This window comes from Melampsora larici-populina (assembly GCF_000204055.1).
Source record: "Melampsora larici-populina 98AG31 unplaced genomic scaffold MELLAscaffold_37, whole genome shotgun sequence".
NCBI lineage: Eukaryota > Fungi > Basidiomycota > Pucciniomycetes > Pucciniales > Melampsoraceae > Melampsora > Melampsora laricis-populina.
In genome coordinates, this window is record NW_006768801.1 from 634035 (window position 1) to 645563 (window position 11529).

General features: G+C 38.3%; 3 protein-coding genes across 3 annotated transcripts; 2 read left to right on the top strand and 1 right to left on the bottom strand.

Moving 5' to 3' along the window:
* Positions 1-4657: 4657 nt before the first annotated feature.
* Positions 4658-5741, top strand: MELLADRAFT_65835 (uncharacterized protein; the record flags this gene model as incomplete). The annotated part of the gene is made up of 2 exons (XM_007413491.1): positions 4658-4703; positions 4786-5741. The coding sequence occupies 2 exons, from the start codon at positions 4658-4660 to the stop codon at positions 5739-5741; spliced, it is 1002 nt and encodes a 333-aa protein (XP_007413553.1).
* A 1116-nt stretch (positions 5742-6857) lies between these two features.
* Positions 6858-7951, top strand: MELLADRAFT_109561 (uncharacterized protein; the record flags this gene model as incomplete). Its single annotated transcript, XM_007413492.1, has 2 exons — positions 6858-6903; positions 6984-7951. 2 exons carry the CDS (start codon positions 6858-6860, stop codon positions 7949-7951), a joined length of 1014 nt encoding a protein of 337 aa, XP_007413554.1.
* Positions 7952-8925: 974 nt separating this feature from the next.
* On the bottom strand, positions 8926-11017 carry MELLADRAFT_44676 (uncharacterized protein; the record flags this gene model as incomplete). The annotated part of the gene is made up of 5 exons (XM_007413551.1): positions 8926-10008; positions 10088-10158; positions 10249-10324; positions 10391-10613; positions 10767-11017. 5 exons carry the CDS (start codon positions 10856-10858, stop codon positions 9061-9063), a joined length of 1410 nt encoding a protein of 469 aa, XP_007413613.1.
* Between the last annotated feature and the right edge of the window lie 512 nt (positions 11018-11529).

Below are 11529 nucleotides of genomic sequence, written 5' to 3' on the forward strand. Positions count from 1 at the left end.
ACACAACTCTCCGTGTGAGCACGTTGAAGTGCTCATGGGGGACGGACATGGTGGTTTTTTGAAACTGGGTCAGGTATGAGAGCCAATAATGCTCCAAAATGATGCACCTATTGAATAATATGTACTAAAGAAACTTGGCAGCAAAAATGGACAGGCATTTTTTCAATTGGTCTTGGCTTTTTGAGTCGATTCAGGATAAACTGTACTCCACTCCACTCCACTTTGCCTTCCTTTCTCACATCACATAGAAGCATAACCACATGTATAAATTATGATATGCTTCTTTTTTCATGCTTCACATGAAATTTTACAAGCATATCAGTCAAAACCTGGAGCATATGCTTAAAATGCTTATAAATCTGAATTTACCGCCTACCAAAAATGGTTGCACCATTTTGTATGCTTAATAAAAAATATGCTTGTAAAGGCAATGCTTAAAAAGGAATCTCACTGTAGAATCTTTTTCCTTATCGAAGAAATTGATTCTAAAGGTGAGGTTTTCTTTTCTTTTCTTTTTCCTATCAATACACTGATTAAAATTCTCTATCATACAAATATTGTTCTTTCTCTTTTGATTCAACTTGTTAGTTTTTATTATCTTCTTCGTTCAGGTCTGTTGAGTCTTTCCAGTCGTCCATCTTAGTCTGTCAGCCGTGTCTCGTCAACACGTAGCTGAAGTATTTCTGTTACCTTTTAAAAGGTTTGTTATTGTGTTTGTGATTGCTTCATCTGATCAAAGAAATTGATTCTAAAGTTTTTATTATCTTCTTCGTTCAGGTCTGTTGAGTCTTTCCAGTCGTCCATCTTAGTCTGTCAGCCGTGTCTCGTCAACACGTAGCTGAAGTATTTCTGTTACCTTTTAAAAGGTCTGTTGAGTCTTTCCAGTCGTCCATCTTAGTCTGTCAGCCGTGTCTCGTCAACACGTAGCTGAAGTATTTCTGTTACCTTTTAAAAGGTATTTGTCTACAGTCAAAAGTAAAATCCTACACTTATGAGATAGACTGTTGTGGCACAAAACACCATTTGGTCCCTCAAATTGGATGTCTTTCACGCCAAAGTAAAAAGCAAGAGTGCTTTGATTGATGGTTCACAAAAGTGATTGGACATGGGGTATTGTGGTAAGTAACATCTGTGTTCTTGGTTCAGGTCCTGATTTACTGAGATTGTGTGTTTGTATGTTCTACTCCAATGGGCCCCAATGTCCAAAGAGAATTTTATGTCTGTTTTACATGAGATCTCTGGAGATCCTCTTTTCTACAAAAACTTGAACTGTTGTCTAGCTACAGTTCAATGGCATCTCTTATTTTCAATGGCTAACATTGACCTTTCTGGAAATGGTAGACAAAGTTTGATCATTGCAAAACTTTTATCAATGGACCGTAGGTATGCTCCCTTTATCTTGGTCTCAGTTGGTCAGCTTCTGATTGATCTGTTGGAGGGAAGTTTGGACAACTAGACAGATTGTTATCTGGGCATTAGTGAAGTTTCAAGAAAAATTCATAAAATGGCCAACATCTGAAGAACAAAACTGGGATAAGATGTAATTCATTCTTCAAAGATTGTGTTGGTTTTGTCCACTCACATACACCCCCCAGAAGAAGGTCTTTTTACATGCTGAATTCCCTGATTATATGTGGTCATTGGAAGTGTATTATTTATAACACTCATCATGGATGGTGTGGATCATTACATGATCAAAATGTCCTGAAATTAACTGAGGTAATTCATTTCAAATAAGTTTCTTTTAAAAGTTGCTGATCCAGATGTCTCCCAGTTTTTTGTAGATACAGAACATTTCTTTGGCAAAGGGGAGTACCTCATTGCCAACTTGGGCTATAGTGCTTCAAAGCAAATAGTTCCTGCCTTCAAAGGTCTAAGTAATCAAGGGCCGGACCAGGCACATGGGAAGTTCAATAATTTTTCAACGGTGGAACCAATTGTCTCTGAACATATCAATGGAATGTTGAAGGGTCAGACTCAAACTCAGTCTTGCAAGGAGTCTCTCCTTGTCATCAAAGATAGAAATCCGCCAGCCAATTATTTGCCTGGATTTTGACCTGCTATTCTATTCACAAGTTTATGCATAGGAGAGGTGAAAACTGTACATTTTGACTAGAAGAAGAAGATTGGGATGTACATTGAGAATCTCCAACAAGTGATGAAGAAGAGCACTCTGAATCAATGGGAAACTTACATTTAACACAACAAAGGATAGGACAACTGTTTCATGAATTTATCTCCACTCTTTATATTAGCACTTCTCCAAAAAGTCAATCTCACTTCAGTGCATAATGTTTTTGAATTGTCTAAAGTACTTCCAAAACTTGCAATTTGTTCATGGCCTTTTTCATTGATATCTTTGCTGCCTGATTTTGTTGTATTTTATTGCAACTCACTCAATATTTTAAGGAGAAAAATCATATCTAATTCATACAAGTCAATGATAACATGATCAGCAGAAAAGAAGAAATGAAACAAGATAAAATTGAAATAAAACAATAAAAAATGACAACACTATGAGATAGCTACACAGTATCTGATTAATTTGCGAAATCTCATCAGAAGGAAATTAATCTCAAAACAGTAAAAGATAAATTTAAAAAAAATGAAATATTTCTGTTAAATTATATAATAAGTCAACCAATCTTTATGTGATGACTCATCTGGATTATCAGTTGAGTTTTCATCATCCAGATCTTGACTAGTCTCTTGTGTTGTTTGGTGCCAATCTGTATGGATAGATCAAGCTTTTTTGCAAGCCTATTCAAAGTTGCAACCTTGATCCACCAGGTTTGTAGCCAGATTGGCCCTAAGTTGTCCACACTTGAGTTGAAGATTGTCCGTACAATTGGTGGGCATATCAGTAATCAGATCAGCAATCTGTCCATTAAACTTCAGCTGAGATTCATCTTTCTTATGTTCTTGTTGAGTATTTCCCACTTGTTGGTGTGTTGATGATAGGAATGCACCCAAGAGGGTTTGTAAAACCAAGTGGGTGGAAGACCACTTTCTTGATTAGGCTCTTAAAATCTTGTCTTGCAAGTTCAACAGTGATAATAGATCACATAGCAGCCTTTGAAGTATAAGATTACATGCTTTGGTAAAAAGTAATACAAATGAACCAAATCAAGAACCATGAGCACTATTTTGTATGAAGTTGGAGTTGCCAAAGAAGAAAAGAATGAGATTGTGCCATATTTGATCACAGACATGGTGATAGGTCTTTGTCTCCTTGTGTTACTACTGGCAATCTCAAAATTCACTTTGACTTGCTTTTGAACTGCATGGACCACAATTATTGGTTCAATCAATTCTGATATTAACATCCAAGACAGTTTTGACTGTGAAAGATAAGCCACTGAAAAGCCTTGGGAGTCGAAGGTTTTGATGGATTTCAGTTTTACAAAGTACACATTCCCAGGTACATAATCAAGACAGTGTGTTTGATCACTGAAGAGCAATTTTCCAATGGATGTCAAGGTTTGAGGTGTAGAAATGATGATGATGGCGGATAAATGAATGGCGATGTCCCTATAAATCAACCAATTGTCAAAGATTTTCTGATGAAGAATGAAGTGCACGTCTTCTCAAACGTAATTCACAGCCATTAATGGCTGTGAATCTCACAGCACGGGCACGGGTGTCTCTGTTCCATCTGTTAATCATTGGTGCAGTCCAGAGTACATATCATCCTGGCATGCACTGCATGTCATCACTCAACGCATTCCTTCTACATACTGTCCACTTTTTTACATGTATGTATCACATCTTTGAATAGGAGGACGGTTAAGTGACATGCTCATCGGAAGGATCCCTTCATACTTTGGAAGTATATATATATAAAAAAGTTACCCACCCAACTCTAGCAAATTGGCGCCAAATTGTTGTCAAGCTCGACGAAGTTGAATTTACACATTTGAATGAGGTTTGGCTATGAAATTAAAAGTAAAGAAAGAAGCACTGAGGACTCGAGAAACCTCGATCTTTTTTTCTCCGAAAAAGAGCAACCTTAACAAGGTGCCTCACTGCCTCGAGGCTCGCTCTCTTGCCGAGATAGGCTGAGATAAATAGGACTTTGGTGTCCCGATTAATCTTAAGCAAAATCCCCGATCCAAATTTTTCGATGTATGTCATATGATATCTCACCTGATATCTTATGCTGCGTTTGCCGCTGTTCGCCGCTTAGGAAGGTTTAGGATGAAAGTTTTTCAACGCTGAACGGGAAAAGGCTGAGAGATTTTTAGAACTTGAGAATCAGTATGATAATTTTGAGTCCGTTTCGTTGTTCAAAATTCAATGTCGTGATCAATAATCCATTTCATAGTTTTATTTTCAGAACTGTCATGCAAAATCAATGGCTGGTGTAAATGGCAGTGCGCAGGAACGCAGGAAGGAGTCAGGACCAAGTCAGATTTTCATCATGATCGCCATAAAATTAGAAATCAAATCACACTTCACTGACATTCTTCTGGTTAACCGTTAGACTGTTAGTTGTACCTGATTGGAAATGATCTTGATGAAGATGTTATAAAATGTCTGCACGAAGACCTTTCTTCCGATTCCGCATCATCATCAATTATATCGTCACCATCACAATCCATACACCATACAATTCTCAACTTACTATCATCCAAAATCCATCAAAACTATCATCGCAATGGCTTCCTCGTCATCATTAATTGCTACCGCTCAACCGTCCTCCTGTTAGTATACCCTTTTAATAACATCTCATATCATTCGAGAAGTGTGAAACTGATAATGGTATAATTTTGACGTGTTTGATAGCAATCAAACGACAACCAAATGCTTCCCATCAAGAAATTGAATATGAAAACACACCCTCGTCGCCACAAATCTCACCGTCACAAACATCATTTCAACAACTCTTGGAACCTTGGTTCGAAATCACACCAACCCAGCATCAAGACCCATCATCTTCTGTCGAACAATTTGAACCTATTCCTCGATCCGTGATGCCATCCGACTCAATTCGTGCTGCTGGTCATAGTTTACAATCTATCACCAATACAACGTCTGGTTTATTCCCAGCAGCCAACACGACGCCATCCTTCGAACTCTTCAATTTGATTTCGCCTGACTATAATCCCTATGTAAATGAACGCATCAATGGATTATTTGCAAACAACTCACCCGTATATAATCCTAACGCAAGTGCAACGTATAATGTTTCATTGTCCAACAATTCACCCGTATACAATCCCAATGCAAGTGAAATTTTCAATGGGTTATTTGCGAGAAATTCACCTGTCTACAATCCAAATGCAAGTACCTCGTATAATGTACACTTTCCAAATAATTCACCTGTTTATAATCCCAATGGAAGTGAAATTTTCGATTGGCTATCTTGGAGGAACGGTGGTTATTTTCAATTCGAGAACGAAACAAATTCATCAAATCAATTTTCACAAAGTTCCCTCCATTCAACTTCAAGTCAGCCAACGACCAACCATCAACAATTCAACCAATCTGATCTCGGTCTCAACAATCAAGATGATCAGGCGCTATTTGTAGGCGACACTGAATGGGAAACTATTCTCCCTCCCTGTGATCCAATTCCACTATTGGTATTACCGTTGTCTGATCTTCCACCACTTCAAGGTCTTAAACGGTCTCGATCTTTTGATTCATATCCACCTCTTTGTCTTCTCGAATCAAGTCAGCCGAATCACAATTCCGATCTTGATACACGTCCATCTAAGAAATTAAAGAAATCAAATTAATCGCATCGACTTGTTTTCTTTTTTTTTCTCATCATCTTTTTTCTTGCATCTCTTTCATTTTCGCTTTGTCTCTTCGATTTTCTCCTTACCAACTCGTTTTTATTTTTTTATCAGTTTTCTAACCTCTTTTCACTTGTTTAATTCTCTTGCATATGGAATTTGTGGAAATGTGGAACTTCTTATAATTTCATCTTTTTTATAATTCTTGAAGTAATAGAAGAACTATGTATCAGATTATATATCAGTTAAACATAAAAGGAAATGATTTGAATTGGAATATTGTGATCAGTGTTTTTTACCATCACCATTGTTTTTGGTTTCGCTGATGCATAACACAAATCGTCAATACCACCTTGCCTTCGAAGCAAAAAAAGTTTCACACTTATCAAACTTGGCTGCTTTTTCAAGGTTCCAAAAACAATGTGTTGATTGTAATGAAGCTGCCTATATACAAGTCAGTCAGTCAAAGCGGAGAATTTAATCTCTAAACCCTTTCTAATAAGATGTCCCAAAAGAGGTAACAGAAGTGAGATCCATCAAATCAAGAAGTCATCTGATATCATAGTGAGGAGGTCCCAACATGTGTGAGGCAAAAGGAAAGCAATGAAAGGACCACGGGCCATATAGGGTTGATTTCCTTCATCAAATATCCTCACCGATTTTCTATGTGTTACATCGGGATGTTGAGATAACCTCAACAAATAGTATTGCACTTTAAACTCATTTACACACAAGTCCTCTTGAACGAGCTGATCCACATACAATCAAACAAAGAAAAAAACACCAGTGTCACAGCATTACTTTTCGTTCTTAATTCATTTTGAGACATGCAATGCAAAATAAGTGACCGATCAAACTGGCACTGCGCGGCAAGGCAGGAACAGGCCTAAGTCAGGTTTTTTATGATGATCACTGTAAAGATTCTTTGATTCGTTGTACCTGAATGGCAATTATCTTGACGAGGATTCAATAAAAAATGGTTCCTTGAAATTCTTTCCAACAAACATTCTCTTCGATATCCTATCATCAATATCATCAATTATATTATCCTCATCACCTTCCATATAATCATCAACTTGAAATCCACTCCAAGTTTAAAATAAAACATCATTCATAATGGCTTCATCATCGTCATTGACTGCTGCCGTCCAACCCCCCTCCTGTCAGTAACCTCTTCCGAATAAGAAACAATATCCAAGAGGCGTGAAGCTGACAAGGATCTGATTTTTATTTCTTCAATAGCAATCGAAGGACAAGCAAGTGTTTGTCGCCAAGAGGTTGAAAGTAAGAAACGTACATCATCGCCACATGTATCGCCTAAACAAACGTCCTTCGCACAACTATTGGAGCCTTGGTTTGAAATCACATTGTCATCAACGCATTCTCGGCGCCCATCGTATTCAAACGAAGAGTTTCAACCAATTCCTCGATCCTTGATGCCGTCTAACCCTATTCTCGCCGCGGGTTTCAGTTTACAATCTATCACGGACACGACACCTGGCGTATTACCACTGCCAGCAATGAACTCACAGCTGCTATCCGTCGAAGCATGGGATTTGAATTCACTTGTTAATTTCAATGCAAGTGACATGTACCATGGATTGCATTCAAACAACTCACCTCTATATAATCCGTATGCAAACGCAATACACCATGGATTATTCTACGATTCGCCTGTTTATGCTCCTAATGCAAGTGAGATGTGCAATGGTTCACACTCAAGAGATTCTCCCGTCTATAACCCTATCCCAAGGGACCAGTACATCGGATACAACAATTCGCCCGTCTATAACCCTATCCCAAGGGACCAGTACATCGGGTACAACAATTCGCCCGTCTACAATCCTAATCCAGGGCCCCTGTTCAATGGCATATCTTCAAACAACGAGGGTTATCTTCAATTCCATAATGAACCAAGTTCATCAAATTTTCATCACCAAGGTTCTCTTTATTCAACTGAGATACTAAACCAATCTCATTCAAATGCACATGATCAAGACGATAAGGATAGATTTGAAGGATATACTGAATGGGAAACAATAATTGGATGCTGTGATCCGAATGCGCGACCGACGGTACTTTTATCTGATCCTCCACGGGGTCTCAAACGATCCAGATCTTTGGATTCGTATCCTTCTCTTTTAGAATCAAACCATCCGAATCTTCACCTTGATCTGGGTCCAGGTCCATCAAAGAAATCAAAGAAATGAAATTGGCCCCATCTATTTTCCTTTGTATTTTCTCTCTTGTTTTCTCTCATCTTCTCTATGCTTGTTTTTCCTCTTCAATTTTATTCCTATCAGATCCTTTTGTTCCTTTCTTAGTTTCTTGACCTTCTTTTACTTGTCTTCTCTTGGATTCGTCACTTGTAGTATCAATCAGAAACACTAGAGCTTGTTATAATTTTATCTTCATGTAATTTTCGAAGTGACAGAAACGCGTTGTAACCAAGAAAATCGGAAAATATAAATTGAATCAGGTGTGAATGAGTTCTTGCCTTTCCTTTAGCTTTTGACTGCTTTTCATCATCTGAAATTGGGGTGTATGTATGCGTCATTTAGTTGAGAGGAAAACTTGATCAAACTTCAGTGGTTACAATCCAAGAGAAAGATAGTTTGAAATGGGTTTTTGAACTTGAAGGGTCTTTCTTCGTATCAAAGATTTCAAGACCCAACTATGCTGCATTGTCCATTCAAGCAGCATAAGCTATGTTTCCTCTCACTTGTCACAGCTGCTCTCGACTATGCATATATGCACACACCAAGCAAACCACCCTTGACCTGTCTTCACAGCAAGACAAGGATCAATTGCACTTGAGTTTTTACTAACTTTGATATGATCTCACTCTGAAAACCCAATATGGGGAATGCAATTGTAGAGATGTAGAAGAGTGAAGCGTTGATTGGAGGAGAACCTGATGAAGGCGCAAGAGATTCCCAAATCTACAAGGGAATTGTCATCCTGAAGTATAATCCTGTATAATCACTTTGATCATCTCAGGAAAGGTAAACAGCTATCATAGCAGATATGGATGACGTGGTTTATAGCGTTAATCCCTCTTGAAAATCTCTCAAGGCAGCAAGGTCTGATTACCGTGTCAGTGGTGATGTACGCACCAAGTGCAATGGATTCCCATTATGCAATCTCCTTATCAATTTTTTGTGATCTAAAGGTAGCTGATATTAAGGTCAGCTCAGCAAAGTTTGATACTATTACAATCTAGAACCAATATACACTACGACTTATAAGCAAAAAAAAACCAATCCGCATAGAATACAGTCCACAATAAAAGAAAACGAAAAAGAAACAAAAAAAATCATCATCTAGTCGTTACAACATTACTTTTCCTTGTACCCATCAAATCTTTATCTTTCATACCAAACCAAGCCACCAGAAATGAAGCTAAACAAAGTAAAGACATCACTGCCATTGAATTACCATAATTGATTTGATCGGCTAATCCACCTGAAAGTAAAGGTCCAATTGTCATACCTAAACTAAATACCACATTATTGACAGCATACAGTTGACCATATGGACCTTTATGACCAAACAAATCAGGAAACGATTTATGTAAGTCGCAAACCGTTTGACTTGCATCTACAAGTGAAGGACCACCGATAGCAGAAAGACCGATTCCTGAAAAAGTTAAAAGGCTGGTATATCCAATCACTTGAATCCACCATTCTTCTTTTGATTGATGTGGTAATCTTAAGAAGATTAAAGTAGGAATTAGAATTATCGAACCAAAGATTATGGCAGGTCTTGCACCACTATGGTCTACCCATTTTCCAAAGATTGGACCTGTGATTAGGTAAGGTAATTGGATAGCAATGAACAGTAAACCTGATTGTAATGAATCCATTCCGAAGATTTCTTTAACATGAATTGGAACTGTTGCATCAAAGGTTGCTAATAAGCTTGCTTGGGTAAATGTGACAAATAATGCAGATAGTAATCGTGGATGAAGAAGGATTTTGAGAAGTGGAAAAGATCGAATGATGGGATTAGTAGAAGGTGGTGGGTTGGATCGATCGGGTGATCTTGGTAATAAGCTCGTTTGCTCTGTGACTGCTTCTTCTGGGTTTGATGGTTGATAGGTCTCAGCTACACTACGTTCAATGACGAGTAAACGAAGGATGATATCGATCAATAAGATGGCTCCAGCTAGTTCGTAGACAGCATAGTATCCAAATCGAGAATAAACGATCCCTCCTAGAGTCGGAGATGCTAAACTTCCCACAGAGATGACACCATAGATCGAGCCCTAAGTGCAAATGCGATCTCAGCATCAGATTATCTGCATCATATCACGAGCAGATGTTTATTTCCTCTCTGATTCTCACCAAGGCAGATCCAAGTTTATCGGATCCAACTGTATCGACTACTAATGCCAATCCTACAGTCCAAACGATAGCTATTGATAGAGAAGCACAAGAATCAATACTAAAGTTTGTGGAATGAAATCTGGATTTAAAGTTGAACCCTGATATTCTTTAAAGCTTACCAGCACTGAGTCCTTGAAGAACTCTAGCCAACAATAGAAGCGGGATTGTTCTTCCAAAACAGAGTAAAGCAGTAGACTAGGTACGACCAAAGGAAAGTGTCAAAGATCAAATCAAAAGCCAAGATCAAAAAAGATAACGCACAGCAGCCATGGCTACCAATCCAAATAGGAAGGGTAAGCGACCCTTACCAGCATCAGCGATCAAGCCAGCGATTGGAGAAAAAAGAACCGCTGCTAATGCATGAGCTGCTAAGAGAGCAGATATGACAGGTTGAATATCTTGATCTGGGATTCCGACCAGTTGATTGAGTGCGAAAGGTAAGACTGGAATGACGAGTCCATAGAGAAAGAGATCTGGGGAGAGAAGAGTGATGGTTAACGATTGAGTAATGTGAGGTGAGTTGATATAACGAGGTGAAACTATTACCTGTGAAGAGACTGGAATTGGATGATATGTATTCGATCAGTCAGTCTTCGTTAACTTGGTCTTTGATGAATGTACGAATACGAATACTTACCTAAATCCGACCACTATTAGAATGAAAGTTGAGGATGATCGAAGTTTGAAGCAAATTGGTCTTGGTCGTCTGTGATTTGAATCGATCTCCATTTCTTTAGTATGGATTTATCTTGTATGATTTCTTTTTCAAGAGATGATTCTTGTCTTTTGATATTCTTCACTTTATACCTTGACTTCTTGATTTTAACAATTCTCAACCGTCAGATGTGTACAACTTGATCAGAAGCAGGTTCAATACTTGACCTGCTCAATGGTACAGTTTTCATGCCTTGACAATTCAAATTTTCGCTGAAAATCCAAATTTGCCGGCAATAAACACCACAAAATCCATTTAGAGGCATTATTTAGAGGCATTATGCCTCTAAAGAGGTGTGCCTTTATGGTGAGTTGACTGTATCAGATTTTTCCTTTGTGATGATATCTAGACCTCCTTCAAGCACATTAATGGTATTCAAGATTCGAGAAGTGGCGTCCAGAAGTGTCAAGAAGTGACATCCAGAAGTTTCTTGAACATGCTCAAGAAACTTCTGGAGTGACACTTCGTGACACTTCTGGATAACTTTGAGAGCCCCATCAACCAGGACCCCGGTATGCTCCTATAAGGGGTAGTCACATCAAAATATATCTTTTGAGCTCCCGCGGAGATAAGTCACTGGCTGGACCCATAACTCTAAGACGGTTTAATCTTTCAAATGAGCTGTATTGTATATTGAAGCCACTCTGAAATAGGCAAAAACCGGCAAAAACCTCAAAGACTAGTG